Here is a 13,903-nt window from a genome sequence, read left to right as displayed (position 1 = left end):
CCAAGGCTACCTTGCCCAGTACTATCTGCTGTTTAGGAAAAGTATCAGCTTTGCTTGCCAAAAGGGATGAAAACCATACCTGACGGCAGCGTAAAGAGATTTATGGTTGGCGTGGCCGCTCACTCCTCTAGCATCAAAGGTCACCACCTGTAAGGGGAGGAAAACCCAAAAAGCAACGGTGATTTTTGTGGCAAGAGAGACTCAGACTCCTGAGTAGCACTCAGACTGTGGGGATCAGGGGTGCTACTTTGAGGGGTTTGGTCCCAGACGTCTGATTTGGCACTGCAATGCACACGTGAAGCTCTTGCACGTACAGGATGGCCCGCTTCTGGATGGCCAGAAGCAGCCCACAAGCATCAAAACAGACAGGCATGTTTGGACCTTCCAGCAAAGCAGAACGATGCATCAGAGCGAAAGATGATGAAAGGGTAATTTTGGGAACAAAAGGAAGGGTAAGGAAATAGATTAAGAAATATAAATATATCTATCCATAGTTGAAAGGTTAGAGACTTACTTTTTTTTAAAAATGAAAGTTTGAAATTCAGAGGAACAAGTACATCATGGCAACTGACCGTTACAACATTTTTGCAGTCCGGTGCAATAGCAATTGCTGATTTTCTTTAAAAGCACTCAAAAAGGAGGGGGCGGAGCAACGCTTGGAAATGGTGGCTGCTCCTTTCTAGAGCTCTGGGCCCGGCCTGCTTCCAGCCTCAAAACAAAGCCATAAAAGCATCCTGATATGATGGGAAAGACAGGGGCAGGTAAGCCAAAGCCTCCCCACGCGCAGTCAGCCACAGTTAAAGCTTTTTTTGCCCCTGAAGAAGCCAAAAACTGCAATAAATCTTCAGCAGAAAACGGAGCTAAAATGGCCGACGGGGAAAGCAGTGTGGTGGGGTTAACAAAACAAGAGTTCTCAAAAGCTATCCAAATATTGGAAAGCAATATTATTGCCACCATTTCTGAAAAAATAGATGAAAAGATAAACAGCAGCCTAGAGCCCATTACAAAGCAACTCAAGGACATTAGTGAAACTATAGCTGCTGTTACTCAAACAGCTGAAAAAGCCCTTGAACTAGGGATTAATCTGCAAAAAGATTTAAATCAAACCCAGCAAATAGAAGAAGCACTATCAGTGAAAATAATCGACTTGGAGATGAAAATTAAAGCTAGAAATCTGAAGATGAGGGGTCTCCCTGAAAATGAGGAAGAACATACAGAGCTTCCCATTTTTATAATGTCCTGGCTTGCAGAAGTACTCCAACTGGAAGAAGGGGTTGCTCCCAACATTGAAGCTGCTTTTAGATTGGGATCTAGGGCAGCAAATAAATCACGCCTGCCAAGAGATATTTTGGTAATCTTTGGAGACCTACGATCAAAAGAAAAGATTCTAAGAGAGGCGCGCAGACGTGGATATTTGCTCTACAAGAACAAAGAAATTCAAGTGTTCCCTGATCTGCCATCAGAAATATTAAAAATGCGCAGAGACCTAAAGCCAATTACCAATGCACTTGCAAAAGCTAACTTGAAATACAGGTGGATTGGATCGACTTCCAAGCTCTCAGTGCTTCATGATGGAAATCTGATTGTTGCTAAGGATTTGGAAGAAGGACATGCTCTATTAAATACTTTGAACCTCACTGCTGAGCATAACCCACCTTTGAAAGATCTACAGGAAGAATCCAAGATACCAAGAAAGACTGAGAGTTGGAAGAGAGTCAGCTCTGCTTTGCAAGACAAACGTTGAAAACTAATCGCATGCAGTCAGCAGACCCAGGGTGCCTTTGTTACAAGACAAACTTTATGATCACAAAGAGGTTGGAGTGGAGGCCGGGATTCAGAGTCTAGGCAGTCTCCCCCCTATTTTCCTTTTTTGTCTCCTGGTTTAGGGCTGTAAAGCTCTTTTGTTTTCACCTTGTTGTAAGGTGGAAATCAGGGTGGCATATGTTATTTCAGTCAGCCGTTGCTGACTTTTCTTTTTTCTTTTGTCTTATCTTTTTCATTTTCAATCTAGTAAAAATTGTTGCTGTAAAGGATAGAAAAGGGGAGAGAGGGGGGGAATTAACAGAGGGAGGGAATGGAATTAGGGAGGGGGTGGAAGGAATTGGAAAATTGTCCTGGGGATTTGAGGTTTTGACTTGGTTGGGATGTATTGGTGTGTTAATGGATTTGATTTATGAAATCATAGTTCAAAACTGGCCACTGAACATACAAGTGGTGTTCTCTTTGTTTAGACTAACAAAAGCACAGGGAGATCTGATGGCAGATTTAGCTACATTTTTTGCTATGCACTATAAGATGATGGGGCCAAAATTAAGAGGGTCTAAAAGAACTTTGTTATATTTTCACCCTAGCCAAAATAATATTGATCTATCGCTAGACTTCTTACATAGATAATGGGTGACCAGAAATATAAAATTATTTCGGTAAATTGTAGGGGTCTAAACAATAAAATCAAACTTAAAAGAATATCAACTGCCCTTACAAGACAGAAACCTTCAATATTATTTCTTCAAGAAACACATCTGAAAACCTCTAACCTGCCAGTTTTTAAGACTTGCTGGTTTAACCAGCAGTTTCAATCCCCTGGGTCATCAAAATCCAGAGGGGTGGCTATACTATTCTCAAAAGAAACTAATTTTTCTTTAAAGGAATCAAAAATAGATCCACAAGGCAGATTTTTATTTTTAAAGGGCAGTTTAGATCATATGCTGCTAACATTGGCTGTAATTTATGCACCAAATCAAGACCAAATAAGCTTTATAGACAACACCCTAACACTTTTAAACTCTTTTGCAGAAGGAGAAATAGTTCTTGCTGGGGACTTCAACTTTATTATGAATTATGATTTGGACAAAACCCGAAAACACCACTGCCATCAAGTTAGGAGGACAGGTATCTCTGAACTATCAGGTATAATAAATAAGGCAGGCTTACAAGACATTTGGCGTATCCAACACCCAAGCACAAGGGATTATACTTACTACTCATCTGTTCATAACGTATATACACGAATAGATTATATTTTTTTGACACCTAAACTCTGTGATCTAGTTTGTTCAACTGATATAGGTGAGAAACTATGGTCTGATCATGCTTGGACGGAATGTGTTTTCAGTTTAGGGTGTAAAATGCAAAGGAAAACAAATTGGAAATTAAATACTTCACTTTTATTCAACAAACAAATCTATTCAAAAATATCCTCAGATATAAAGCAATATTTTGAACTAAATGCAGCTTGCGGTGTCTCCCAAGAACTGGTGTGGGACGCTATGAAAGCTGTTCTTCGGGGGCAAATTATATCAGCAGCCTCCTATCACAAAAAACAAAGAGAGAAAACTAGAAACGAGATAGTTGCCAAAATTAAAAGCTTGGAGCAGGAACATAAGAAATCTTGTAGCAAACTGATTTATAAACAGTTAACCTTAGAAAGGAAAGCCCTAGAAAGCTTAGAAACTGCTCAGATTCGGAAAAAATTACTTTATGTTAAGCAAAAATATTGGGTCAGGTCACCTAAATCCACTAAACTCCTTATTAAAAAAGTTAAAGAGAAAACCATGACATACGCCATAAAGGCTATCAAAGATAAAGCAGGACAAATGCATTCAAAATCTGAAGAAATAGTAAATATTTTTGCAGATTTTTATCAGACTTTATATACCTCAGACTCGCCAGAGCCTGCTAGGTTAATAGATTATATATCTAATAGAAACCTAGTTAGTAGCATTTCAGATGAACACAAATCAATCATGGAACAACCAATATCAGAATCAGAAGTTAAATTGGCAATTAAATCGCTCAAAAATAACAAAGCCCCTGGAAGGGACGGTTACCCTCCAGAATTCTACAAAAAATATATAGATCTGATTCTAACCCCATTGACAGATACTTGCAACTTTGTACTGAAGTCAGGCAAGATCCCCCCATCCTGGAAGGAGGCAGAAATTACTGTGATACCTAAAAAAGGCAAGGACACTACTGACCCCAAATCATATAGGCCAATTTCCCTTTTAAACCAAGACCAAAAAATTTTCACTTCTATACTAGCAAAAAGACTAACCTCCTTTATCACTAATTATATACATCTGGATCAGGCCGGCTTTATGCCCACGAGAAATCTCTTTGACAATATAAGAAAAACCATAGATTTAATTAACCATTGCACCCTAAAAAAGCTACCAGCTTTTCTACTATCGTTGGACGTGGAGAAAGCGTTTGATAGGGTGGAGGTCCCTTACTTATTAGGCTTACTTGAGCACATGGGATTTGGCAGATATTTTTTACAAGCTATCAGAGCACTTTACGACTCTCCTAAAGCCATAGTAAGAGCCAATGGTACTTATTCACCAGAATTTCAAATTAGAAGAGGTACCAGACAAGGTTGCCCCCTTTCCCCTATTTTATTTGCCTTAGCCATAGAACCCTTAGCAACATCAATAAGATTACACCCCAACATAAAAGGAATCACGATTGGAAAACAAACCTATAAGACTAGCCTCTTTGCAGACGATCTAGTGTTGTATTTAACAGACCCTAGTAGCTCATTACCAGCTGTGGAAAAATGCTTAACAGACTTCAAATTGGTCTCCGGTTTGGCCATTAATCACCTAAAGTCTGAACTATACCCCATGAATTTACAGCAAGACACTACCCAGTTCATTAAAACAAACTACAAATATAAGTGGATTAAATCCAATTGGTCCTATCTTGGTGTAAAAATACCATTAAATTTGAATGAAATATGGGACTTGAATTTCAATGAGCTCTATATTTCTTTATCTAGAACATTAAGTAGCTGGAAAAGGCTACAACTAACTTGGCTAGAAAAAATCAACTTAATAAAAACTTTAATACTCCCACAGATACTATTTTATTTTCGAGCACTACCCATCTTTATTAAACCACACACCTTAGAAAGATGGCAGAAACTGCTGAATAAATTTATTTGGGCAGGAAAAAAGCCTAGGATTAGTTTTGTTACCCTGAGAAGTCACACCAAACAGGGTGGGTTAGGAATGCCTGATATTAGACTGTATTATGAGGCTACCCAACTTACTTACCTGGTCCTTATGTTGCAGTCTGACTTTAAGGCTGACTGGAAAGCTATTGAACAGCACTACACACTACCCAAAACAATGCAGGAAACTATTTGGAACTCAGCACCTGAACGTCCCAAGGCAATTAAAAACCACTTACTTTTAGCTCCGGCACTAGGGATTTGGGACAAAAATAGGGCTTCAGTAGCACCGTCCTTTTCTCCTTTTTCATGTTTTACAGGACAAAAGTGGTTTATACCTGCCCTCAGTAAAGACTCCTTTGCAGAATGGAAATCTAAACAGCTTACAACGTTTGTCGATATAACCTCAAGAGGGCAGCTCTTATCTAAACAACTGATTGAAGCACGGTTGCAAGCCAAGATTTCTTGGCTCCAATACCTGCAGGTTCAACACCTTATAGCTGCTCCTGAGATACAAAGCTCCCTAAAGCGTGAGATAACTGAATTTGAAGAAATACTGAAATCAGGTGGCAGTGGAAGTAAGGGTCTTCTATCAAAGATTTACAAAATAATGTTGAAAGCCCAAAAAAGCAAGCCTTATTCATACCAACTGGCTTGGGAAACATACTGCGGTATTAAATTTTCTGAGGCACAGTGGTCAAGCATTTGGAACTCCCCAATATTTAAGACTAATTTAATTTCTGTAAAGTCACAATCTCAAAAACTTTTGACACGTTGGTATATCACTCCTCAGAAGCTTAACTATGCCAATAAAATAATATCGCCCAAATGTTGGAAAGGATGTGGTGAGGTGGGGTCCTTTATTCACTGTTGGTGGACATGTCCTTTGATAAGCAAATTTTGGTCCGATGTAACAACTGTTATCAAACAAATGTTGGGTATTATAGTTCCTTTTAAACCTGAAACAATTTTACTTAACTTATGGTCAAGCTATGATATACCCACTATTATAAGGAAAAGGGTGGCTATGCTTTTAGCTGCAGCTAAAACAGCCATCGCTTTGAGGTGGAAGGACCCTAGACCCCCTACACTACCCCTGTGGTTTAACAAAGTTTGGGACCAGTATTACATGGAGAAGGTAACATATCAAATCTGTTGTTCTGAATCGCCAATGATACAATCAGACTTTTGGGAAGACTGGCTTCCAGTACTAGATCATTTGATTACAGAAGACATTGGTCCCAGCAAAAAATATCCAATAGACCCTTTCTTATTGTAACCTTAATAGTGTGAAACTTTTGGCTCTCCAAATATGTACGTTTTATTGTAGGCTACATGTAGGCACTTCAAATCTCTCTCTCTCTCTCTCTCTCTGTTTTTGTTTTACCAATTTACCTGTACTGTTAAAACTTGTTTACTTTTGTTTACTGTTGATAAATTTGTTAAATCAAAAAATTGTTGAAAAATAAAAAATGTTGTAAAAGCACTCAAAAAGTCCTCCTGCAGTACAGGAGGGAAAATGGCAACCACGAACTGTTTTCAACTGTTTAAATTGTTTTAAATTGTTTGATAATTTATAGCTTACTGCCTATGGTTCTCATCCAAAGGGAAGCCAAACAATTAGCCAAGCACTGATTGCTGCCATCTTGAATTATTCAAAAAGGCTTTCTACTCAGATTAGGAGGGCTGGATTGTAGGGAGCAGGTCTCCGATGCTTCACTAATGAGTTAGGGACCATAGACTTCACCACTATGTTGTACTGGATTCCTGCTAACGGCTATAGCTTTGTAAACTTGTATCTATTTACCCTATGGCACTGTTTATGGAAGTGTCCTTGATCTTGAATGTTCTAATCTCACACTGTGTAATCCGCCTGGGGTCTCAGTGAGGAAGGCAGTCTATAAATGACCTAAATAAATAAAAATAAATAATAAAAATACTTCTCCCTTATGAAAAATTAACCCATTTTCTGTTTCCTGGGTCTAAGTTTCCCCCCTTAAAATGTACACATTTCCCTACATTTGTTTGTGTATGAACGGCAGAAAAATGGCATATAAGTAACATAAAAGAAGAAACTAAAGCATCTTCACGGGCAGCCAAAAACCTGTAGCAGAACGAAACTGAGGCCGATGATAACGTGAAATCCAAAGGAAGATGGCACCTCCCTCAGCTCCAACATAATAGCCATCACCCACCGGTCAGGGGGTGGCAGCCGTGGGCCTGACTTTGCTCTAGCCTCTGCCTGGGAGGAAGCGAGTGTTGACAAAAACTTTCCTCACTTCTTGCCCATCCGGTTCTACTCCTTGGACGCTGGGAAGATGCTGTGCCCTTGCTTACACACAGCCTTTCCCAGCTCTGGCCCAGTTGCACAAGGCAGGGCCCGGAGGCAGTGGGGGAAAGGTCAGAGAGGGAGGATGAAAGAGACTCTCAACCCGCTCAGCAAGCCGTTGCCAAGAGGAAGGGCTTAAAACACACACAAGGTGCCACTTGAGGAGGGAGGGGAGCAGCCCGAGAGTCCTGAGAAAACCATGGTAAGGTGTGGCCTCTGCCTCTGTCTGGCAGCAGGGCAGGCCTCAGGACAGGAATGCAAGCTCGGTCTTGGTTTGGCAACCTACTACCTCAGCACCGAACCCACCTGCTGAGTAACATTCACCAATCTGAACAGGATTACTAATTGAGCAAAGGGAGCTGGAAAGGAGGATCCAGCCCAGAAATAACAACCAAGGGATAGTCAAATATGGTTTTTACAAATTTTGATAGATATTAGGAAATTATGTTTTTAAATTGTATATACTTATATGCTTCATGTTTCAAATGGTTGTAAAATGTGCACTTAAATTTTATGGTTAACGTACTGGCCAAGTGCTGTAATAATAAATTACTTACTTACTAGTCAAATATGCCGTTTCTTGAATCTCTTTGTTTCCATATGTCGTTGCCCTGGGCTTTTTCCTTTTACCATTTTTGCTGCTGATATTCCCCAATCCATTTCTCTTTTGCAGCAGTTGAGCACCATTTTAAAGCCCTTAAGGATGATGCAGAAGCAGGCACAATTTTTACAAACAATATATCTATTGAATTTTGTTATCTTGGTCGGTGGGGAGGAAAGGCAACAGCAGTCTTTTCCTGATCAGGAAGGACCCACGTCAGAACTCGAAATTTTTGCATGACCACAGAACGCAGTTGCATACCTTGTGTTAATCTGCTTTAAATAGCACACAGGGAAGCCATGGCCACAGGCGATGCTCCTGAGCCCCCATTCACATGAGAAACCACTGTGCTTCCCCCCAAAATTAGGGATAAGATGCCAGCCCTTGCTCCCATGGTGGCCAGACTTGCAGTTGCTAGAAGTGAGCCAAATCCAGAGAGGTCTCCTTGAGGCAAAGCTGCAGCCTGTGTTCTAGACGATATCAAAATCTGGCCCCAGCTGGATTCAATAGTGGTTGAATCCAGATATGGAATGGGCATTCAGTTATGAAGGAGTCAGCGTGATATAATGGTCAGAGTGTCAAACTAGGATCTGGGAGACCCAGGTTCAAATCCCCACTCTGCCATGGAAGCTTGATGGGTGATCTTGGGCCGGTCACTCTTTCTCAGCCTAACTTACCTCACAGGGTTGTTGTGAGGATAAAAATGGAAAAGAGCAGAACGATGTATGCCATTGTAGGAAAGGCAAGATATAAATGTAATAAATACATACATAAATTCCCAGCATCTGGTTTGGGCTGACCTCGGCTCTGGGCATGAGCGCACAATAAGACAGTGACTGTGCTGGATCCCAGCCTTAGACGTAAGGTTCTCAGTTTGGGTAACTGAGTCCCCACTGTGGGTGAAACTCAGAAAGAGACAGCTGGGTCATCAGTTGGTAGACTGCAGGAGGTGTCACTGGTGATCCAAGCCAGAGCTGACAGCCAACTGGGGAGATCAGCATCTGAATCAGGGACTGCGGTACACTCCAGCAAAGCTAGCTGTGGATAAAGAATGCGTACCTGGCTGTGCCAAAAAAACGGTGCTGCTTTCAAAAGCCTGCCCTTCTTCCCGTGTGAAGAACAGCTCATTTATCAGAGGAAGAGGAAGTGCTTAAGTGTTGCATGACTGGGTCAAAAAACAGAGACTACAAAGCATTCCAGGAGGTGGTAAAATAGAAAAATTCATTTTTTAAAAAAAAGATTAACCACCATTGGCTGGTAGCCACCACAGGGCTCAAACTTGCGCATCAGGCACTAGCTCCCTTGCACCACCAGGGCTTCTGGTCAGAGCTGGGATGGCAAAGAATTCCTGCTGGGACTCTTGTACAAACAGCTCGGAATCTCCTGGCTCAGGGGGTTCAGGGGACACCAGGGTGCCACTAGCTGCAGAGTCTGGGCAATGTTGCTAAGGGTGATTACCACATTCTCCCTCTGTGCCGCTAGGTCTTTGGCCTGTCACTAGCCCATAAGTAATGGGTTGGAGCATCTGACAAGGACAGGCTCAACACAACTTCTTGGATCACTAAAGGGCCACCAGAGATGATATCTGCTTAATAACCACATCTGTTCCATCAGACCAGCTGACAGATAATGAAGCCAGGCAAACAGCTGACCTGAATTGTACAGCATGGGAGAGCCCCTGCTCCCCCCACACCATACCATAGGTTGGCGAACAGGCCTGACCAGTTCTGGGAACAAAAGGCCAGGACAGGAGAGGCTCTCTTGATGTGAAAGTTAGTTGTTGGTTGGATGGAAGCTGTGGCATTCTCCTCTCTACACCTGCTCTGTCACAGGACCTGCCCGTTTTCTTCTTCTGAATGACCCTTAGAGGTCAGAGGAGGTGGGCTTTTGTGGGTGGGAACGGGTAAAGCAGCTGAACTAAGTAGTGCATCTCAAAATTCTTTTTGAACGGGTGGGGGAAACCCATTCTGCCGCTAACAGAAAGGAAAATCCATCTGAGCTCCTTTTGCACATGTGGCATTGCAAGAAAGAAGTTACATATTTTTGGACCAATGCAACATAGTCCATTAGGTAAAGATCCATGCCGATGAGGCCCTGTGGAGTCAATGAAGATACTCCTTCCTATGAAAGAGATGTCTTGTTTCTTCTACCACTGGCCATTCAGTCACGTCACTTCCTCCACCTACCATTTTATTCCACAAAGGTCAAGGGCAAAGAGCACCAAATCCTGGGAGCCCATGGGAGGGTCTTGAACCTGGGACCTTGGCATCTCGTCAAGATGAAATTCATCCTGGAGCTAGGGCTGTATGTGCTAAAACAAACGCAACAAAAATTCTGCCTCTTGGTAACCCAAATGCTGTGCCAAAAAAGCTGAATTTGGCAAACTGTCTAAATGATGGAAATTTAGCACAGTTGAATAAAAATCCCTACTTTGCACAATTTATTCAACCACTGCTCATTTGCTAGTCGTGGTGTGGAGTCAAGAGCTGTGTACTGAAGCTGCCTGCAGCTTCTGGTAATCTTGCTCGGCCACTGTATGGTTTCCACAGGCGTTGCCCATGCACTTGCAAGCATATGTGAGCAGACCAGGGACCAGCAACTTTGATTCTCGGGAAGCTGAACTTCATGCCCCACCAGAATCCCGGCATACACATGGCCCTGCCTATAATGCCCACACTGAGCCCCAGTTCTGCAGAGTCTCTAGAGAAGGTCCCTATAATACTCTAGAGAAGGTCATCAGAAAATCACTGCCATCAGCACGTCTCAGCACTAGGTGTTGTCCCTCTGGCCTGAGAAATTCGCAGTTCAAAGTCTAAAGAGCCAACCACTAGACCCGGCGGCCCAAGTTGGAGATGTTGCTAGCCAGAAAGGGCTTTGGGAACGTTGGTCCTCCAGTATTGACACGTCGTGTCACAGCCCACCAATGCCCATGTAACCTTCCAGATACATCAGGACCTTCAAAATCATGAAGGGTCTAGTTCAACTGGGAATCAAAGGGTTTAAAGCTGGAACTGAGACCTTGAAAGGGAACAAGCAGTAAGTAAGGGCAAGCTGTATGAAGCCTGTGGATTGGCCACGTTCAGCACAGATACTGTGAGTCTTGCCTTCTACACTTATTTGGCCAACAGGTGTCTTGCCTGCTGCTCTCCAAGCTCCCAGCAAGTGGCCTCAGGATGCCTGGACTGGATACTCACATGTCTTTGTATATAACTTCCTAATACAGCTTGACGTGGCCCTGCTGCAGTTCACATAAGAAAGCTGCCATTCAGCATAGCAGAAATTAGGAGCTGTGTTAGTCCAACCCAGAATCACTTCCCCACATCTATGATAACCTGTGTAGGTGCTCTGCTGTAGGTGCTGGGCGGAAAGCGGTGGGCCACTCTGGGTTTGTCCAGCAACTGCCAAAACCATACAACCTGCCTGGACACACTTTCTCCCAGACGGAGATCCAACAGCCCTGAATAGCTGTCGGCTTTTGCTCATAAATCTGGCATGCAGGAAATAATTTCCAGTGTCCGTAAATCAGTTCTGGCTTTGAGCCTGGTAGCTTTAATGTTTTTCTGCATTGGCAGTATTTATAGTGGGGCTTAGATGAAATGCATCCATGTGGCTCTCCAAGAGTGATTGAGTTGCTCCACCAGTTTCCAGGCCAGCCGAGAGAATGAAGGAGACATCATGGAAGAGAGGGAAGAAGAGAGTAACACAGATACCAGCACGGCTTCTTCTCAGAACCTGCTGGGACTGTAGACAGTCTCGTTATTGCCAGACGACTGAGGAATTCTGTCAACAAGAGAGCCCATTGTCTGCATGGTTTATCATGCAACAGAAGTGGAAGAATTGTTCCTCCGACTCACCAGTAGTTATTTCCACTGCACCTGGCTCTGTGTCATGAAGCAAACACTCTGACACAAAGGTGGCATTCACCTCTGTCCTAGAAAGGTAGAATTAGGTTGATGCTGACAAATTTGGCTTCCAGAGTTTTCTTGGCCAACCTGCCAACTTCCCTGCTGGAACCAACAACCAATTCCATACTATTCTTTTCACCCAAGCATGCTGGCAGCTAAGGGAGCGCTGCGTGCTCTTCAGGGCACTTCAGTGTCAGTCAAAACACTCAGCAAGATGTCATGCAGCATGCTGAGACACAACGTGGAAATGGTGCGGGTGGAAGAGTTAATAGCTATGCTTATAAAGCACCTGCATTCTCACTGGACTCAGTAAATAGAAACTTTCACTTTGAAGACCAAGCTCATGGAACTCCCAGCTTTTCATTGGACTTGCGAGTGAAGGAGGTAGATATTTACCAGTTCCCACTATGAGCAACCCTCAATATGCAGCACTTAAAGGAAAAGAAGGTCAAGGGAGGTCAAATCATTCGACAAATCAAAGATTGGGTCCAACACAGCTATTACCAAATAGTGGTCGGGTCATTAAAGCATTAACTTGCCAGAACTGTGAGAGACACCGATGCTAATGACAAAAACTGCAGGTTAATTTTCAGCTTTTAAAACGTTTTTTAATGTTATCTTTTTTAAAAGGGGGGAGCACACAGCAATCTCCCTAGAACATCCACATTCCCAGAGCACCTCCATGTTCAAGACTTAGAGCACTAGTGAATAAGGTTGTAAGGAGGGCCTTTGCTGGTAACCAGTCCACCCCTGCCCCTGTTTCCAGATGCCCTCACAAACAGGACAGGAAGGTGATGGATAGCTTCCTCCTCCATCCCTTAACACCAGCACCTGGTGCTCAGATGAGTACATCGAGGCCCCCTGGAGTTATCACGGGGAATGGCCATTAGACCTTTAACAGTCATCTATGCCACTGGCCACACCCACATCATGTTTCAGTTGGGGAGGGGGAAGACTCTGGAAAAGAACAAAGGATTTATTACCAGGTTGATTTGGTTGGTTTCAATATGCTTCAGGATCAGGGTAGACAGCAGACTGGTGTCCCATTTGACAGACGGATGGTCAGGAAGATCCCTGGGAACAAATAAAAACAAAGTTGCACAGATGGGCACTGCAGAAGGAATTCCTCATACACTGAAGAATAAAGGGGAGGCCCATTCCTTCATTCAAAAGGTTGCCATAAGTCAGAAGTGACTTGATGGCACAAAACACACACACACACGCTTACGACCTTTAGAAATAAATAGCAAAGTTAAGAGGAGCTGATTCTACAAGACAGGTGCAACCATGGAAAAGGTCCCACTTCTCACACCTGTAGATTTCAGATGTAAGAGGGAGCCACCAATAGAGACAGTTGAGCTGATTTGGAGAGTCATGCAGGCTTATACACAATGAGGGCAGCATACAGAATCATAAAGTTTAGATGGAACATGGGAGAGTATGAAAATCCAGCACGAATGCAGAGGAAATGCCCAGAACTGTGGCTAGCAAATTTTCCAGTCAGCTCTTCGTCAACATGACTTCCTCAGGGGCATTCAATTTATCTCTCCGTGTCTGTTCTCATCAATGACTCAAATCACACCACCCAATCGGCATGGAAAAGCTCCAGCTGCTCGGTTGCCCTGCGCTGCCGCAGACGCCTGCCCACGGCTGCTGATCCCGGCCGGGGGCGTGTGCTGGTGGCGGTGGCGGCGTGGGCGGGAGGGCTAGGAGGCTGCAGCACCGTGGCGCACACTCCTGCCCCCCGCGCCTTCTCCAGCGTCCCCTCCGGCACCCCGCGCCCTGAGGCCACCACCTACCTGGCCTCAATGGGTGTGCCGGCCCTGCCACCACCTCCCAAGGAAGCCTGTTCCACTGAGGGAGTGCTCTGTCAGGAAGTTCTTCCTAATGTTTAGCTGAAAACTCTTTTGATTTAATTTCAATATATTTTATATACATATATTGCTAATACACATTACCGTTTATCTGACTGTCATTTCTTGAAACCGACAACAGGGCCCTGAATGAGGCCAGAATAGGGACCCCAACAGTTTAAGGACCACCCCTCCCCCACATACACAAAACAGAATTGGGAATCAGTGCTCTAAAGCCACATTAGCAGTGCATCTGATGTG

The 13,903-nt window shown here is 43.4% G+C and overlaps 1 protein-coding gene across 1 annotated transcript in view; it reads right to left on the bottom strand.

The window, feature by feature from the left end:
• The window catches only part of PIGL (phosphatidylinositol glycan anchor biosynthesis class L), a 59,333-nt gene that overhangs the window by 13,110 nt on the left and 32,320 nt on the right, over positions 1-13,903 (bottom strand). Inside the window, exons 3-4 of the mRNA XM_055001291.1 lie at positions 12,773-12,863; positions 80-147 (exon numbers count right to left, since the gene is read on the bottom strand). Coding sequence (XP_054857266.1) covers positions 80-147; positions 12,773-12,863 — 159 coding nt within the window. The remainder of the gene's footprint in view (positions 1-79; positions 148-12,772; positions 12,864-13,903) is intronic.

The sequence above is a fragment of the Eublepharis macularius genome, chromosome 17, assembly GCF_028583425.1.
Source record: "Eublepharis macularius isolate TG4126 chromosome 17, MPM_Emac_v1.0, whole genome shotgun sequence".
Taxonomy (NCBI): domain Eukaryota; kingdom Metazoa; phylum Chordata; class Lepidosauria; order Squamata; family Eublepharidae; genus Eublepharis; species Eublepharis macularius.
This window is presented reverse-complemented; position numbering and strand designations above follow the sequence as displayed.